This window comes from Zea mays, chromosome 1 (genome assembly GCF_902167145.1).
Source record: "Zea mays cultivar B73 chromosome 1, Zm-B73-REFERENCE-NAM-5.0, whole genome shotgun sequence".
Taxonomy (NCBI): domain Eukaryota; kingdom Viridiplantae; phylum Streptophyta; class Magnoliopsida; order Poales; family Poaceae; genus Zea; species Zea mays.
In genome coordinates, this window is record NC_050096.1 from 265,043,403 (window position 1) to 265,056,522 (window position 13,120).

At 48.7% G+C, this 13,120-nt stretch overlaps 2 protein-coding genes across 2 annotated transcripts; one reads left to right on the forward strand and one right to left on the reverse strand.

The window, feature by feature from the left end:
- Positions 1-497: 497 nt before the first annotated feature.
- Positions 498-1,975, reverse strand: LOC100193054 (uncharacterized). The gene has a single exon (NM_001138222.2). The coding sequence runs from the start codon at positions 1,861-1,863 to the stop codon at positions 562-564; it is 1,302 nt and encodes a 433-aa protein (NP_001131694.1). The 5' UTR covers positions 1,864-1,975; the 3' UTR covers positions 498-561.
- Positions 1,976-5,967: 3,992 nt separating this feature from the next.
- LOC118473242 (uncharacterized) lies at positions 5,968-7,980 on the forward strand. The gene is made up of 4 exons (XM_035962023.1): positions 5,968-7,370; positions 7,476-7,548; positions 7,638-7,807; positions 7,896-7,980. The coding sequence occupies exons 1-4, from the start codon at positions 7,135-7,137 to the stop codon at positions 7,978-7,980; spliced, it is 564 nt and encodes a 187-aa protein (XP_035817916.1). The 5' UTR covers positions 5,968-7,134.
- Positions 7,981-13,120: the final 5,140 nt, after the last annotated feature.

Genomic DNA, 13,120 nt, shown 5'->3' on the forward strand with positions numbered 1-13,120 from the left:
AGGAGAAAGAGCGACCATGCCGACGCGGACGGCGCGCGCCCGTTTCCAGTTCGGGCGGCAGGTCAAAAAGGATGTGCAAGTTGGAGCATGTCCCATGGATCGATGGTGCGGCTACGCGGCCTCGCCGGCGAGCCGAGACGTGGCGGAGGGGCCGACACGGTCACGTGCCCCCCGAGCGCGGGTCGGCGGGGCCACGGCGGCACCGCCGCCGCCGAACGCTTTATGATTCACGGAAGCTGGGCCTGCCTTCCGCAGTGCCGCCGCTAACTGCTGCTTTCGAGCACTCCAACTCGTCGGTCAGGTCAGGTCAGATCAAGCTTTGCTCGCTTGCAGCCTTCGTGAGCCCGTGGTCCACCAAGTGTTTCGGGGGTGAACATGCACGGAAGAACTGTCAACTTGTAAAAGGCGAAGAACGTAACTAGAGTACGTACGTATATCGAATCGAATGACCACGAATCTAGCAAGGAGGAATGCAGGCAAGAACAACGACGGCCACTGAACAAACATCAAGTGCTATCTTTCTTCTCTTTAAATCTGCTGTCCACTCATCTACAATAATTACTACGGCATGGAAAGCTCCAACCGCCCGCCGTGCGAGCAACCACCGCCACCACCACACCCGCAAGCGCAAGGCGATCTCTGAACCGAGCTAAGGAACGCGGAGCAGAGCACCGTCACCGCCAGGGCCACCACCTTCCCGGCGACCAGGCCGACGAGGACGATGGCGACCAGAACTAGAGCAGGAGACCGGATCCCTGCCTGCTCCTCCTCCTCCTCCTCGATTAGGTCGTCCACCGACGCATCGATTTCCACGTGCCCAGCATCTACTTCTACGCATTGGCTGCCGCGAGAACCCCTCGAAGAATCCGCCTCTTTCGCAGCGGCTTCGTCCGCGGCGGCACCGATTTCGCTGGGCGCGCCACGGCGGGAGCCCGACGAATCGGCCGCCTTTGCATTGCCGCCGCCGCGCGCCGTGTCATCACCCTCTCGGCTGCCGTCGCCGTCGCCGTCGCAGCCTGACGAACCCGCCTCCTTACTCCTCCGTCCTCTGTGCAGCTTCTTGGAGCTGGCGAGCAGCTTCTTCCAGGACTTCTTCTTCGCCTTCGGCCTCAGGTTGCTTGATTCGTCCAGGACGCCGCCGCTTTCTTCGACGAGCAGCATGCGGCCGTCGCTTTCCCTGTCGGAATCCGAGCAGCAGCTCGGCCGCGACGGCTCGGTCGCCGCGTCAACCTCCCGGATCGGCGAGACGCGCCCGCGGCCGTCCAGGGCAAGCCGCCTCTCGGTCACCACCGCCCGGGGCCGCCGCCTGGGGAGCGAGGACGACCTCACGGACTCGAGCAGGTAGAGTGAGAAGGAGGCCACGGTAACGGCCGCAACCACCTTGCTCCAGATCACGAGGAGTGCGAGGGACGCCACCACGCCGCTGACCGCCAGGAAGCCCAGGCCCAGGCCCAGGCCCGGGCCAAAGCCACTGCCTTTGCCGCGGCGTGGGGGCTGGGCCGGCGGAAGGTCGGGCCTGGGCCGATCCGACGGTGAGACTGCGTCGGCGGTCGTCGGTGGAGGCGGAGACTCAGCCGGCGGGAACAGCGATGGCGAGGTGGGGGTGGATGGGGAAGGCAAAGGCGAAGGCGAAGGCGAAGCGGCGGCGCCGCGCTTGGAGGACGGGGAGGGATGCTTCTTGAGGCGACCATGGTTCTTGACGACGAGGTCGGCGAGAGAGGTGGGAAAGCCGGTCTGGACGGGGAGGGGCCCGGCGCGGGAGGGGCGGAGCGCGGCGAGGAGGCGGATAAGACGGCCGGATGGGCGTTCCTTCGGCAGGACTGAGCGTCGGCGGCCCTTCCCGTCGCCGGCGACGGCGAGCATAGGAGGACGCCGGCGCGCGGGCCGGGGGTGTTGGCTTTTCGGTGCGGTTTGGTGCTCTCTCTCTGGGTTCGTTGCCTTGGGTAGCCAAGTTGTATCCGCACTACGCAGTCCGTTTTTGCCATTTGGGACGTGCAGAGACCGTGGGAGAGTAGGAAGGAGCACGTCGCGCGAGCGCGAGCGCGAGTGGGTTTTTATTTTCTTTCCAACTTTTCTTTGTTTCATTATTACTTTCCTTTTTTTTATTCGGACAACAAATATTCAAAAATAGACGAAGCACATACTAACACAATATCCGTGTATATAAATTATTTGATAATACATTGTGATGATATATAAAATAACAAGATCACGTGGTAGATCTGGATGTGCGACATCCCTTTGCGAGTTTAGGCCTCTTCACCATCAATATCTGATCAAAGTGCCACACTCTTGTCATGCAAGACACATCTCAACAATATTAATTAGAGTTAAATTTCGATACGAGCCACATTACTAATATTAGATCAGTATCATATTCCACTTCTATTTATTTTTGAATTAAAATTAGTTAAGGGTCAAAAAAATTTGTGAGATTGCGATCTATTAACATTTTTATACTTAGGATTAGGGTCCCTTTGGCAGGACTCTGGCTTCTTCAAAAACGGCTTTGGCTCTGGCTCACGAGGTGAAACCACTTCTTTAGATTAGCTAAAGCCATTCTGAAAAATCATTTGGCAAAACGGCTTATAGGTTGTTTTTCAGAAAGACCCTTGTATAGTTTGGACTGGTGGGAGGGCTATTGTGTGTGGCTAGGGATTGAGGGCATGACCAAAAAAATAATTTGGATTGGTGAGAGGGCTATTGTGCAAAAATGACGTGAGCTGAAGCCGGGTGAGCCACTTTTTTTGGCTCATACCCTCTAGTTCATTTTGGAAAAGCACTTCACTGGTGAAGCCATTTGAAAAAGAGGTGTTTGACACAACTTTTGCATGAGCCAGAGCCGAAGCTGAAAAATAAACCCTACCAAAGGGGCCCTTAGTTTGTAAACTCAAATCCTCGGGACAAGAGGAGATTGAGGAGAAAATAAAGTATATATAATGGGATTATATTATGTACGCTAAATTTTAGGAGAATATTTAGTTGGGCTCCATGGACTTGAAAATGGTTGGGGACCCACCACACCGGTAGATCCATGCCTGTTTATGCCTTCGTCCTGTGCTCTTTTATTCCGAACCCCTCTGGTCTGTTCCTGTCACTGAAATCCTCAGCAAAAAAGATGTTCTAGCTGTTTCCAAACGAAAATCTCATCAGAAACTTGACCCATCCTGCGAATTCGCGGTTGGTTTGGCCACCGGCCAACGCTGCCTGCAAGTCTCCGCGGAACACACCACAGTCCACAGTGTGGTTGGGGAAAGTGTACGTTGAGTTCTTGACGAACATTTGCCGACGGTGAGTCGGTGACCAGACCACGCCTGGCCTGGCAAAGCGGGCGCGAGTTCCTCCCCTCCACCAACTTGGTCGCCGGCCAGAGAAATACCGCAGCTGTATGTGGCTACCGAGCTGCTGCGTCAGTGCGTCATGTCACCCTCGCGCTTCAACCGAATTTTTTGTTTTTTAGCCTCTTTCGAGTCAAAAATTTACGTTTGGACCCCCAGAAATTTTAAATGCAGTTTTGGACCCTTAGCTCGGCGCCACAGGTTGTGGCGCCGAGGTAACACAGCTCGGCGCCACAGCCTGTGGCGCCGAGCTTCGTGACGTGGCTGTCACGCGTGGCACCTAGCTCGGCGCCACAGATCTTGGCGCCGAGCTAGGAAAAAACCGAAAAACGCTTTCTCTCTCCGCGCGTTTCTTCTCTCTGCGCTCATTCCAAACATCCGCGCCGCCGCGCCGCGTTCTCCTCAAATCGCCGCCGCCTTCCTCGTCGTAGGTCGCCGCCGCCCGCCGCCGGCGCCCGCCCGGCCGAGGTCGCCCGCCCGCCCGAGGTCGCCCCGAGCCGCTCCAAACCGGCCGAGGTCGCGGCCGCCAGTGCCCGAGCTCGCCCCGAGCTCGCACCCCACCGCCCGAGGTCGCCGCCGCCGGAGGTCGCCGCCGCCCGAGCTCGCTCCCCACCGCCCGAGCTCGCTCCCCACCGCCCGAGCTCGCTCCCCACCGCCCGAGCTCGCCTGGTAGCTCCCGCCCCACTGCCGACCATTTTTTTTAATTGCTTAGTTTGTAAACTACTAATAATTAGTTAGGTATCTACTTATTGATTGTATAGTAAATAGTTAGATATTTTGTTGTTAGTGTTTATTAAAATAGTTAGCTAGTTTGTTGCGTAGTATATTGTTAGTGTTTAGTAAATTCTTAGTGCATTGATATAGTTACCATTTTGTTTAGCGCATTGATATTACATGTTTTATGTGTTGGCAACCATCGTGTTGTCGTTTATTCGCAGGTTCTATAAACATCACTTTACAGGGGAGGTGCTGCCCAATTTTTTACTGACAATTGGTTTTTTTTGTACGTAGGTGTTCGTCCGACTTGACCTTCTCCACCGTTAGCTGGACTCCTACGCGTTATCAGGTATACATAGTTTTCGTACATTATTTATAGATTATGTAATTTCGTTTGATGTGTTCATTTAATATTTACTGTATAGTTATTAGTTAATATCTATTTATTACTTAGTAAGTTAGTAGGCTTAAGTATGTAGCCATTATTGAGTTAGTAATCCATTTTTGCAATAGATGGACAGCCTAGTAACACTATACCATGGAGGAAGGGTGGAGATAGATGCTTATGGGAGTGTTACTTTTGATGGTATGAAGATCGTGACCATGTTGTTCGTTGAAAGACCAACTTTTGACCAGCTTTTGGCTCGAGCTTGTGAGGAGATTAGTTGCGACATAAACGACCCTAGAATATCAATTAAGGGTTTGTTGTCCCATATTACATATGGAACAGTTGTCCGACGGTTGATCTCCATTACCTCAGAAGATGATTGGGTGATATATTTAAGAATTGTGAAGACGATGGTTCCACCATGTTTGGATGTGGTTGTTCAAAAGTTACCTGTTAGTCATTGCGGAGGTCCAGTCGGGTTGTCTCCACAAATGCCAAATGCATCTCGTATTGAAGCTCCTTTGGTAGAGCTTCATGAAGAAGTCGTTGTTGTGCCCGATGCTCAATCGGGTCCGCACGAGTATGGGATTTCTCGTCCTATTCCCGGCGTTTGTGGGGCTTCTAATGCGGTGGTACCCCCCCAAGAGATCCCATTGACCCAGGATCCAGTTGACGATCATCCTAGTAAGTGTCTTCGACACATTGTTCGTATCCATCATTATTTCGTTTGATTAGACTTTTTAATGTGGTTTTTCTTGCTCCGACCCGATGCAGGATCTCCACATATCGATAATGCTGATGTTCAGATTGATGTGCCTGTGTCATATAATATGGACAACATATGCAGGGCATCCAATAGTGTTGATGTTCAGATTGAGGATGAGGAGGAGCCATATGAGGCTGCACGGGCCGTAGATTCTGATGATGACCGTCCGGTTCAAGAAATGACCGAGCAAGAAATTGAACTCATAAGACGTTTGTGTCCGGAGCGAGACTCTGCAGTACATGAATTTAGCAGTTTAAGTCATTCGACCCGTGCGTATGCTGAAGGACGTGACGATGAACTGCTAGAGGCTCCGGATAACGCCGACAACATTGAGATTAAGGTTGGCTTACTTTTCAAGGATCTGCCTACACTGAGACGATGGCTACAGGAATATTCTGTGAACCGGAAGAGGCCGTTCAAGGTGAGACATTCGTATGCACAGCGTCGTTACACTGTTGTGTGCGAGGTGCCAGAATGTAATTGGAGGGTATGTGCCCGAAGGCAGAAGGACACCGGAAAGTTTAAGATCACCAAAATTGTAGGTCCACACACTTGTGCCCAGACAGAGCTGAGCTCTAAGCATCGTCAGTTGACATCTACCCTGATTGCGAAAAGGATATTGGGGATATTGAAGGGTCAGCCAAACTTGAAGGTGAAGTCAATTATGACCATGACTTCGGAGCTGTTTGGTTACAGGATCAAATATGGGAAAGCATGGAGGGCAAAGCAGCGAGCATGGAAGATGATATACGGGGATTGGGAGGAGGGTTACGAGAAGTTACCAGCATTGTTCAATGCAATGAAAGCAAAAAACCCAGGCATGCATTACGAGTACATCCCCAAACCTAATGAATGGAGGAACGGCAAAGAGATATTTTATCGTGCTTTCTGGTGTTTCTCGCAGTGCGTAGAGGCCTTCAGGCATTGTCGTCCCGTGCTCTCTATTGATGGTACTTTTCTGCTTGGGAAGTATAAGGGCACATTGTTGGTTGCCATATCATGCGACGCAGACAACTCACTGGTTCCTTTGGCATTTGCTTTGGTGGAGAGGGAGAACAGAGATAGTTGGTCTTGGTTCTTGCGGCTTGTACGCATCCATGTCGTAGGCCCTGGACGCGAGGTTGGTGTCATATCTGACAGACACCAAGGTATTCTTAATGCAGTGCAAGAGCAGATTACTGGCTACGCACCCATGCACCACAGATGGTGCACTCGACATCTAGCAGAAAATCTTCTTCGAAAGGATCATAGCAAGGCTAACTTCCCCCTTTTTGAGGAGGTATGTCGTCAGTTGGAGGTTTCGTTTTTCGAGGATAAGTTGAAGGAACTAAAAGAAGCAACAAATGCTGAAGGTAAGAGCTGGATTGCTGGATTGCTGAGGGAACCGCACAAATGGACAAGGGCCTACGACGAAGGTGGCTGGCGGTTCGAGTTTCAGACTAGCAACATGGCCGAGTCATTTAATAGTGTGCTCAAGGGTATACGGGGCATGCCAGTCAATGCTATAGTAACATTCACTTTTTATAGGCTTGTGGCTTGGTTTAATGATAGACACGCGCAGGCCAAGGCAATGCAGACCCGAGGGCAGAGATGGGCACCTAAACCAACATCACACCTTAATAATGCAAAGGAACGTGCCCATAGACATGAGGTACAATGCTTTGATGAGGAGCTGGGTAAATACGAGGTAACAACACTAGGCGGCATAACTTCGGACGCTGAGGTGCGACCTTCGAGGACACATGTCGTGTTACTTGATGCATTCTGGTGCGGATGTGGTAAACCTAGACAATACCATTTTCCATGTTCTCATTATGTTGCGGCCGCACGTCATCGTAACTTTGCATTTGAGAGCAGAATACCTTCTGAGTTCAGTGTAGAGAGCTTAGTACGTACCTGGAGCCCTCGTTTTGAGCCATTTCTTGATGAGTCACAATGGCCAACGTACACCTGTCCGGTATACGTTGCTGATCCAGCGCATCGATGGGACAAACGTGGTAGTAGGAAAAGGAGCCGGTGCAACATGGTTATGGATCAGGTTTCCGGTCGAAGTAGGAGAGGACGAGCGTCCCCCTTTCTCGTGGACCCAGAGCAGAATGAATGCGGAAAATGCGGTAGACTTGGCCACAACTCACGTACATGCATTTGGACACTTAGTCAGGTGTGATATATTTTTTTATACACAAATTTTATTCTAATATGTCGATGTTTTTGTTACACTTTGTACACAACTTATATTCTAATATGTTGATATCTTAATTTGCAGGATGGCGCAGTTCCACTTGCTGGACCCTCACTACGACGAGCACCACAGGGGCCGTCTCACCGCAGAGGGAGAGGTAATATTTTGTTTGCTATATTTGCGACCTATATTTGAATTAATATATGCGACCTATATTTGACTAATGAAAAATCTTTTGATTGCTAGGTGTTGCCCGTTCTGCGGGTCCGGACCCACGACCGGTTTCTGGAGGAGATGAGGTACGATGAGAGGTATACTCCTCTCCTACAGAGGGCTGGCTTGGACGTCTTATCGTACCAGGTCCGCCGTGGGCTGCCCACTTTCAACCCAGCGGCGTTGACGGCTCTGGTCGACAGGTAAAGACTTCTCTAGTTGTTTAATATTTACAATTATCAAATCTACTTTGCATACTAATGATTTTTGTATTCTTTTGTCTTCCAATAGGTGGCGGCCAGAGACTCACACTTTCCACCTTCCCTGCGGTGAGATGACTGTGACGCTTGAAGATTGCCAGAAGATCAATGTCTAACAGAAAACTTGTTTATTTGTATGTTGTAACATATGTCTTTAACTAACATTTCGATTACAGAGGGTATCACGTCGTCTTCGTCGAGCAGCGGCTCGGTGTGGATGCCGGTCTCTAGCGGGCGTTGACGTGCAGCTGCCTGTGCCTCGTATGCAGCAGGACGTTCAGCCTCCCATTTGTGCAGTTGGACCATCTACAGGAGGACTCAGCTCGTCGCGATCGACGCGGGACACGTTTGAGAACGTGGCCCAGGACGACGACGATGACGACGACGACGACGACGACGATGGCGCTGGCGCTGGCGCCGCAGGTCAGGTGGAGATTGGACCGTCTCAGTTGCAGGATGCTCCTACAACTCAGGCATCACAGCTGACACCACGTAGAAGGCGTCCACGAGACCCTTACACTCCAGGCACCGACGCTCTTGGGGCCAAGGGCAAGGGTAAGACTAGGAGGAAATGAATACTTTTGGGATATGGACTGTGTGATTTGGACTTATGCTGGAGACGGTTGTAATATGAACTATGTTTTGTGTTTTGGACTATGTGTTGGGAACTTGTATTTTGGACTTTGTTTGTGGACATTATATGAAGAACTATGTTCTGTGGATGTTTTTATATTCGATGTGATTTTGTGATGTATTATATGTTGAAATGCTTATATGTCTTATAATATGTGATTATTTGAACTGTGGTTGTTAATAAAACAAGGGGAACTCTTGCAAAATTTTTTTGTGAACTGTAAAAAACATAATAATCAATAAGTAACGCATCTTTAGAGTTCTAAATTATTTTTGATACGTAAATACTACATAATAGGCTACAATTCTTCAGTCTGAATCATAATCTATGAGTAACTCATCTTCGGAGTCATCCGTCGCGCAATCCTCAACAACAACCTCATTCCACTTGCTGCATTGTCCTGCATCACACTTGTCACCAGTTCTTTTGTAATAATTGGCTTCTGCTTCATCTGCAGCTTGGGAGAATAGCTCATCCTCAGCCTCAGCCTCATCAGACTTCTTCTTGTAATAAGCTGCCTCTACCTCTGCGGCGGCCTGTGACAGAAACTCATCCTCTTCCTCTTGAGCACGTAATCCTGCCTCAGCTAGTGCTATGAGCTCACTCAACCTTGACATGTCGTCCTCCTCTTCTTCATGTAATCCTGCCTCTGCGAGGGCGATAAGCTCACTCAATCTAGATGTGTCGTCGTCCTCCTCCTCCATCAGCTCAACCGTTGCCATTTTATCCTGAACATATCTCGCATGCGCCTCATCGGCCAAATAGTTTACGCCGCTTCCAATCTCTGCAAATATAATGAGAAAATTAAGTTAGCAAAGTTAGGATAAATAAATTGTACTAACATAATTATAATATCATTTATCTCACTTACTTCCCTTTAGACGATCAGCAAGATTATCCAACATCTGTTTCTCGGCTTGAGCCGCTTCCCATTCCCTTGCATCCTGTGCTCTCTTCTCATCTGCCGCCTTCAACCTCCTATACTCTGCACGCTTCGGGCTATCATAAAAGGCAGATTTTGCTTCCCTACGCATGTCGCGTATGCGATCGTTAATGTACGAATCAACGAGCTGAGATCCACAACGCATCTTCTGTCCCATTATTCTCTTGGACTCTATTGTCCGCATCACCTCTCCTTTGTCGTCGTAACTCTCCCAACTGCATTTCCTCGTCTCCTACAAAAAAATAGTAAGTACCGCTATAACATTACATCTGGTGCAAAAAAAAAATACCAACCTCATCGTAATCGACCATATGTCCACAAAAATATCCAACACCAAGCTCCGAAGGAACTAATCCATACTTAGCTTCAATACCGCATTTGCAGAGTACTGGATCAAATTTGACCTCTTCTGCCGCCCACCCCATGTATCTCTTTTCCTTTACCTCTGGCTCTGGCCAATGGGACAAAGGACCATACAACCACTCTCTGAAACGACACTTACGCCACCCGTATGGCTGCAGGAGAAAAAATTAGTAATTTATTGTAAATAAAAACTAGTTCATATATTTAGCGTATCAATGGGCTCACATAATCAATGTTCGGACAACAGAACTGCTTGTCATAGTCTTCGTCTATGACAGCACGGTCTCCACAATCGCATCGAGGCGGTGAGTCCATCCGTCTTTCTGTTGCTACCTCCTTCTCTGCATCCGTCATTGGTGGAGGATTCGGGGGAGGAGGTACCCAACGCTTAAAACGCTCATGACTGGTCTTTCCACTCAACCAATTAACGAAAAGCAGATATCGAGGGTCAAATTTATCAGGACCATCGATCCACTGGAAAAAGAAACACTTCTGATGTCCCTAAAATAATGGAAAGATGCACTATTACATATCTACAAAAAAATAAATGCGAACAAAGTTAAGTGACAAGTCATAAGCTACGTACGTCCAAAGTGCCACAAAGGTAGTAGCAGCGAGCAGCCGTGTATGGATGTTGTGATTGATGTACCCAAGCCAGTCTGCCACAGTCACAGTTAGGCACGGGGAGTTCAGGAGGAACATGAGCATCCTTACTAGATACGTCCGGATATAACTCCCGAGGACGACCTCTCTTCTGCCACAACGCCTCTCGGTACATGTCTTTCATCTAATAAACGATTATAATTATCACTTGTACCTATTATGCTTTATAATAAGTCTACACAAACTAATATTCGAAATAATAATATAATAGGTGTATACAAATTATTTAACTAACAACCCAATATACAAAACGAATCAGTTCGAAATCATACCTTGGCCTACGAAGTGAACCAACTCAAATCTTTGAATCCAGCAATTTTTGACGAAGTTTGGAAATGGGATGAAATGAGCTGCTCTCGGCCAGCCACGCGGGCGTTTTATAGGCATTCGTAGCTCGGCGCCAAGATCTGTGGCGCCGAGCTACGAGGCCGCGCCGCCGCCACGTCAGAGCCAGGTAAGCCCTGGACGCAACTAGCCGTTGCGGCCACGTCACAGCTCGGCGCCATAGGCTGTGGCGCCGAGCTGTGTTAGCTCGGCGCCACGGCCTATGGCGCCGAGCAAAGGGTCCAAAACTGCATTTAAAATTTTTTTAGGTCTAAACGTAAATTTACTTCGGTTTAGGGGCTAAAATACAAAAAATTCGGGCGCTTCAACGACCTCTAAAGCCGTCCAGCTTCGCAGCAGCTTGACACATAAGTCGTGGTAAGGTCAAATTTAAATGACGATAGCGAGAGACAAATAAATTTAGGTGTCATTTTGATTCAATTTTTGTAATGTGATGGGTAACAAATAACTTAGATTATATATTTGTTTAAGACCAATCGTAATTAGATATCACATTAGAAACTAATATCGACTTATTTAAATTTGTTACCATTGAGTGCGAATTATTATCATTGCCATTTACATTACATTTTCTTAACCAAACAACACCTTAGTTACCATCGTCATCACAAAGTCTCTATTCATTTATGAACACTTGAAGCACCTATGGCCTTAGTCACCTCGAGAAATTAGATCAATTTTGTATGCGCACTCAGATGTACAGTATCATCCTAAACCTGTAATCACTTTAGTGGCTCATGCCACTCCAGCGCTTCCAATGGATCATACTTCCATAACAACATTCTTTTACACTAAAAGTGTAAAAAGTCAAGGAGAAGATGAGGTAGGAAAGACACAAGAGGCCTTTACATAGCTAGGTTATATGGTTGAGTTGATATAATCCATGGAGAGGAGGACATGGAAATCTTAGTGCCTTTTATAGAGCAATGAATGGTTGTCGTGGTTTCGAAAACCAGGGGACAATAGATTTGTGTTCGGTAGGAGATACAAGCACGGATTCACTCCGAATGGTGGATCATGGATCTGAGCAAGGAACTGAGACACGAGGGTTATACTAGTTCAGACCGAGACTCTAGTCTAGTGCAATGCTGATCGTTGTATTGCTTTGGAATGTATTACAACAAGTGTGTTTATGTCCCTAGAGGAAAGAGGGCCTGCCCTTTTATAGCTCAAGGGTTGGACCTTACAGAGGATATCTGTTTTCTACGAGAGAGATAGGATCCTCTAGGTTGTCGTGTGGGCTCTCCGTAGGGTCGTGTGTAGCCTTACTTCGGTATGGCGTATCGTCTCGCTCGTTCGTCATACGAACCCCTGTAGTTAGTCCGTCGCTGACACCTTCGTAGTAGTGCGTGGTGGGTCCCGTGGGTCAGTCCCATGGTGCGGTTGTGTGTGGCGTGGCTCTGTCTGTCGTCATAGGCCTGCGTCAACCGCTGGTGTGCGTTTGCATACACCCTGGTATGGTTTATCTGTTGCGTTCTTTCGGGCATGCGGGTCACTGTAGAGACTTTAGCGTTGAGGCCCTTACGACCGGGGTTGATTAGCCCCATGAGTCAGTGAGGGTATATCCATGGACACATGGGGGGTGTTCCATCGTGTCTGCCAAAGACATTTTGGTATTGTATGTACGATCCAGACGTGATTTGGTGATGTTGCGTCTTATCGCAGCCGTCGTGGGCCGACAACGTCGGCCTGGGTTCCTTCCTTGCGGATCCGCTTAGCGAGGACTTGGTCGTTCGTCCCGCCTCACAGATTTACTCAGCGAGGACTTGGTCGTTTGCCCCGCCTTGTAGACTTACTCGGCAGGAACTTAATCGTACGTATCGCCTTGCAGACTTACTCGACGGGAACTTGATCCTACGCCCCGCATTGTAGACTTGATCAACAGAGACTTGGTCGATAAATGAGCCAGAAAGAGATTTATGGGCCTCGCCTTAGGTATCCCGTTTCTAGGTACCCGACAATGTCCTTACATAGTTTTCAAAGGTTAGAGTCTTATAACAAATTCGATACCATATCTTTCAGAGATTGGACCATTTGAAAGGGAAATGTGCCCTTGGGCCATTTCTAAGTATTTTGGTGATTGAGTGCCAACACAAAGTGCTTAAATATGAATCTATGCCCATGGATGGATAAGTTGCAAATCACAAGTAAAGGTATGTTTCTAAGACTTAGTACATTGGTTTTGTGTACTAATATATTTGTCTAAGTGTTAGAAACAGAGAGAAGAAGAAAAGGAGAAGTTGGCTGTGTACAGCCAACAGACTGTTTCGGTCTGGGGCACCGGACTGTCCGGTGGTGCACCGGACAG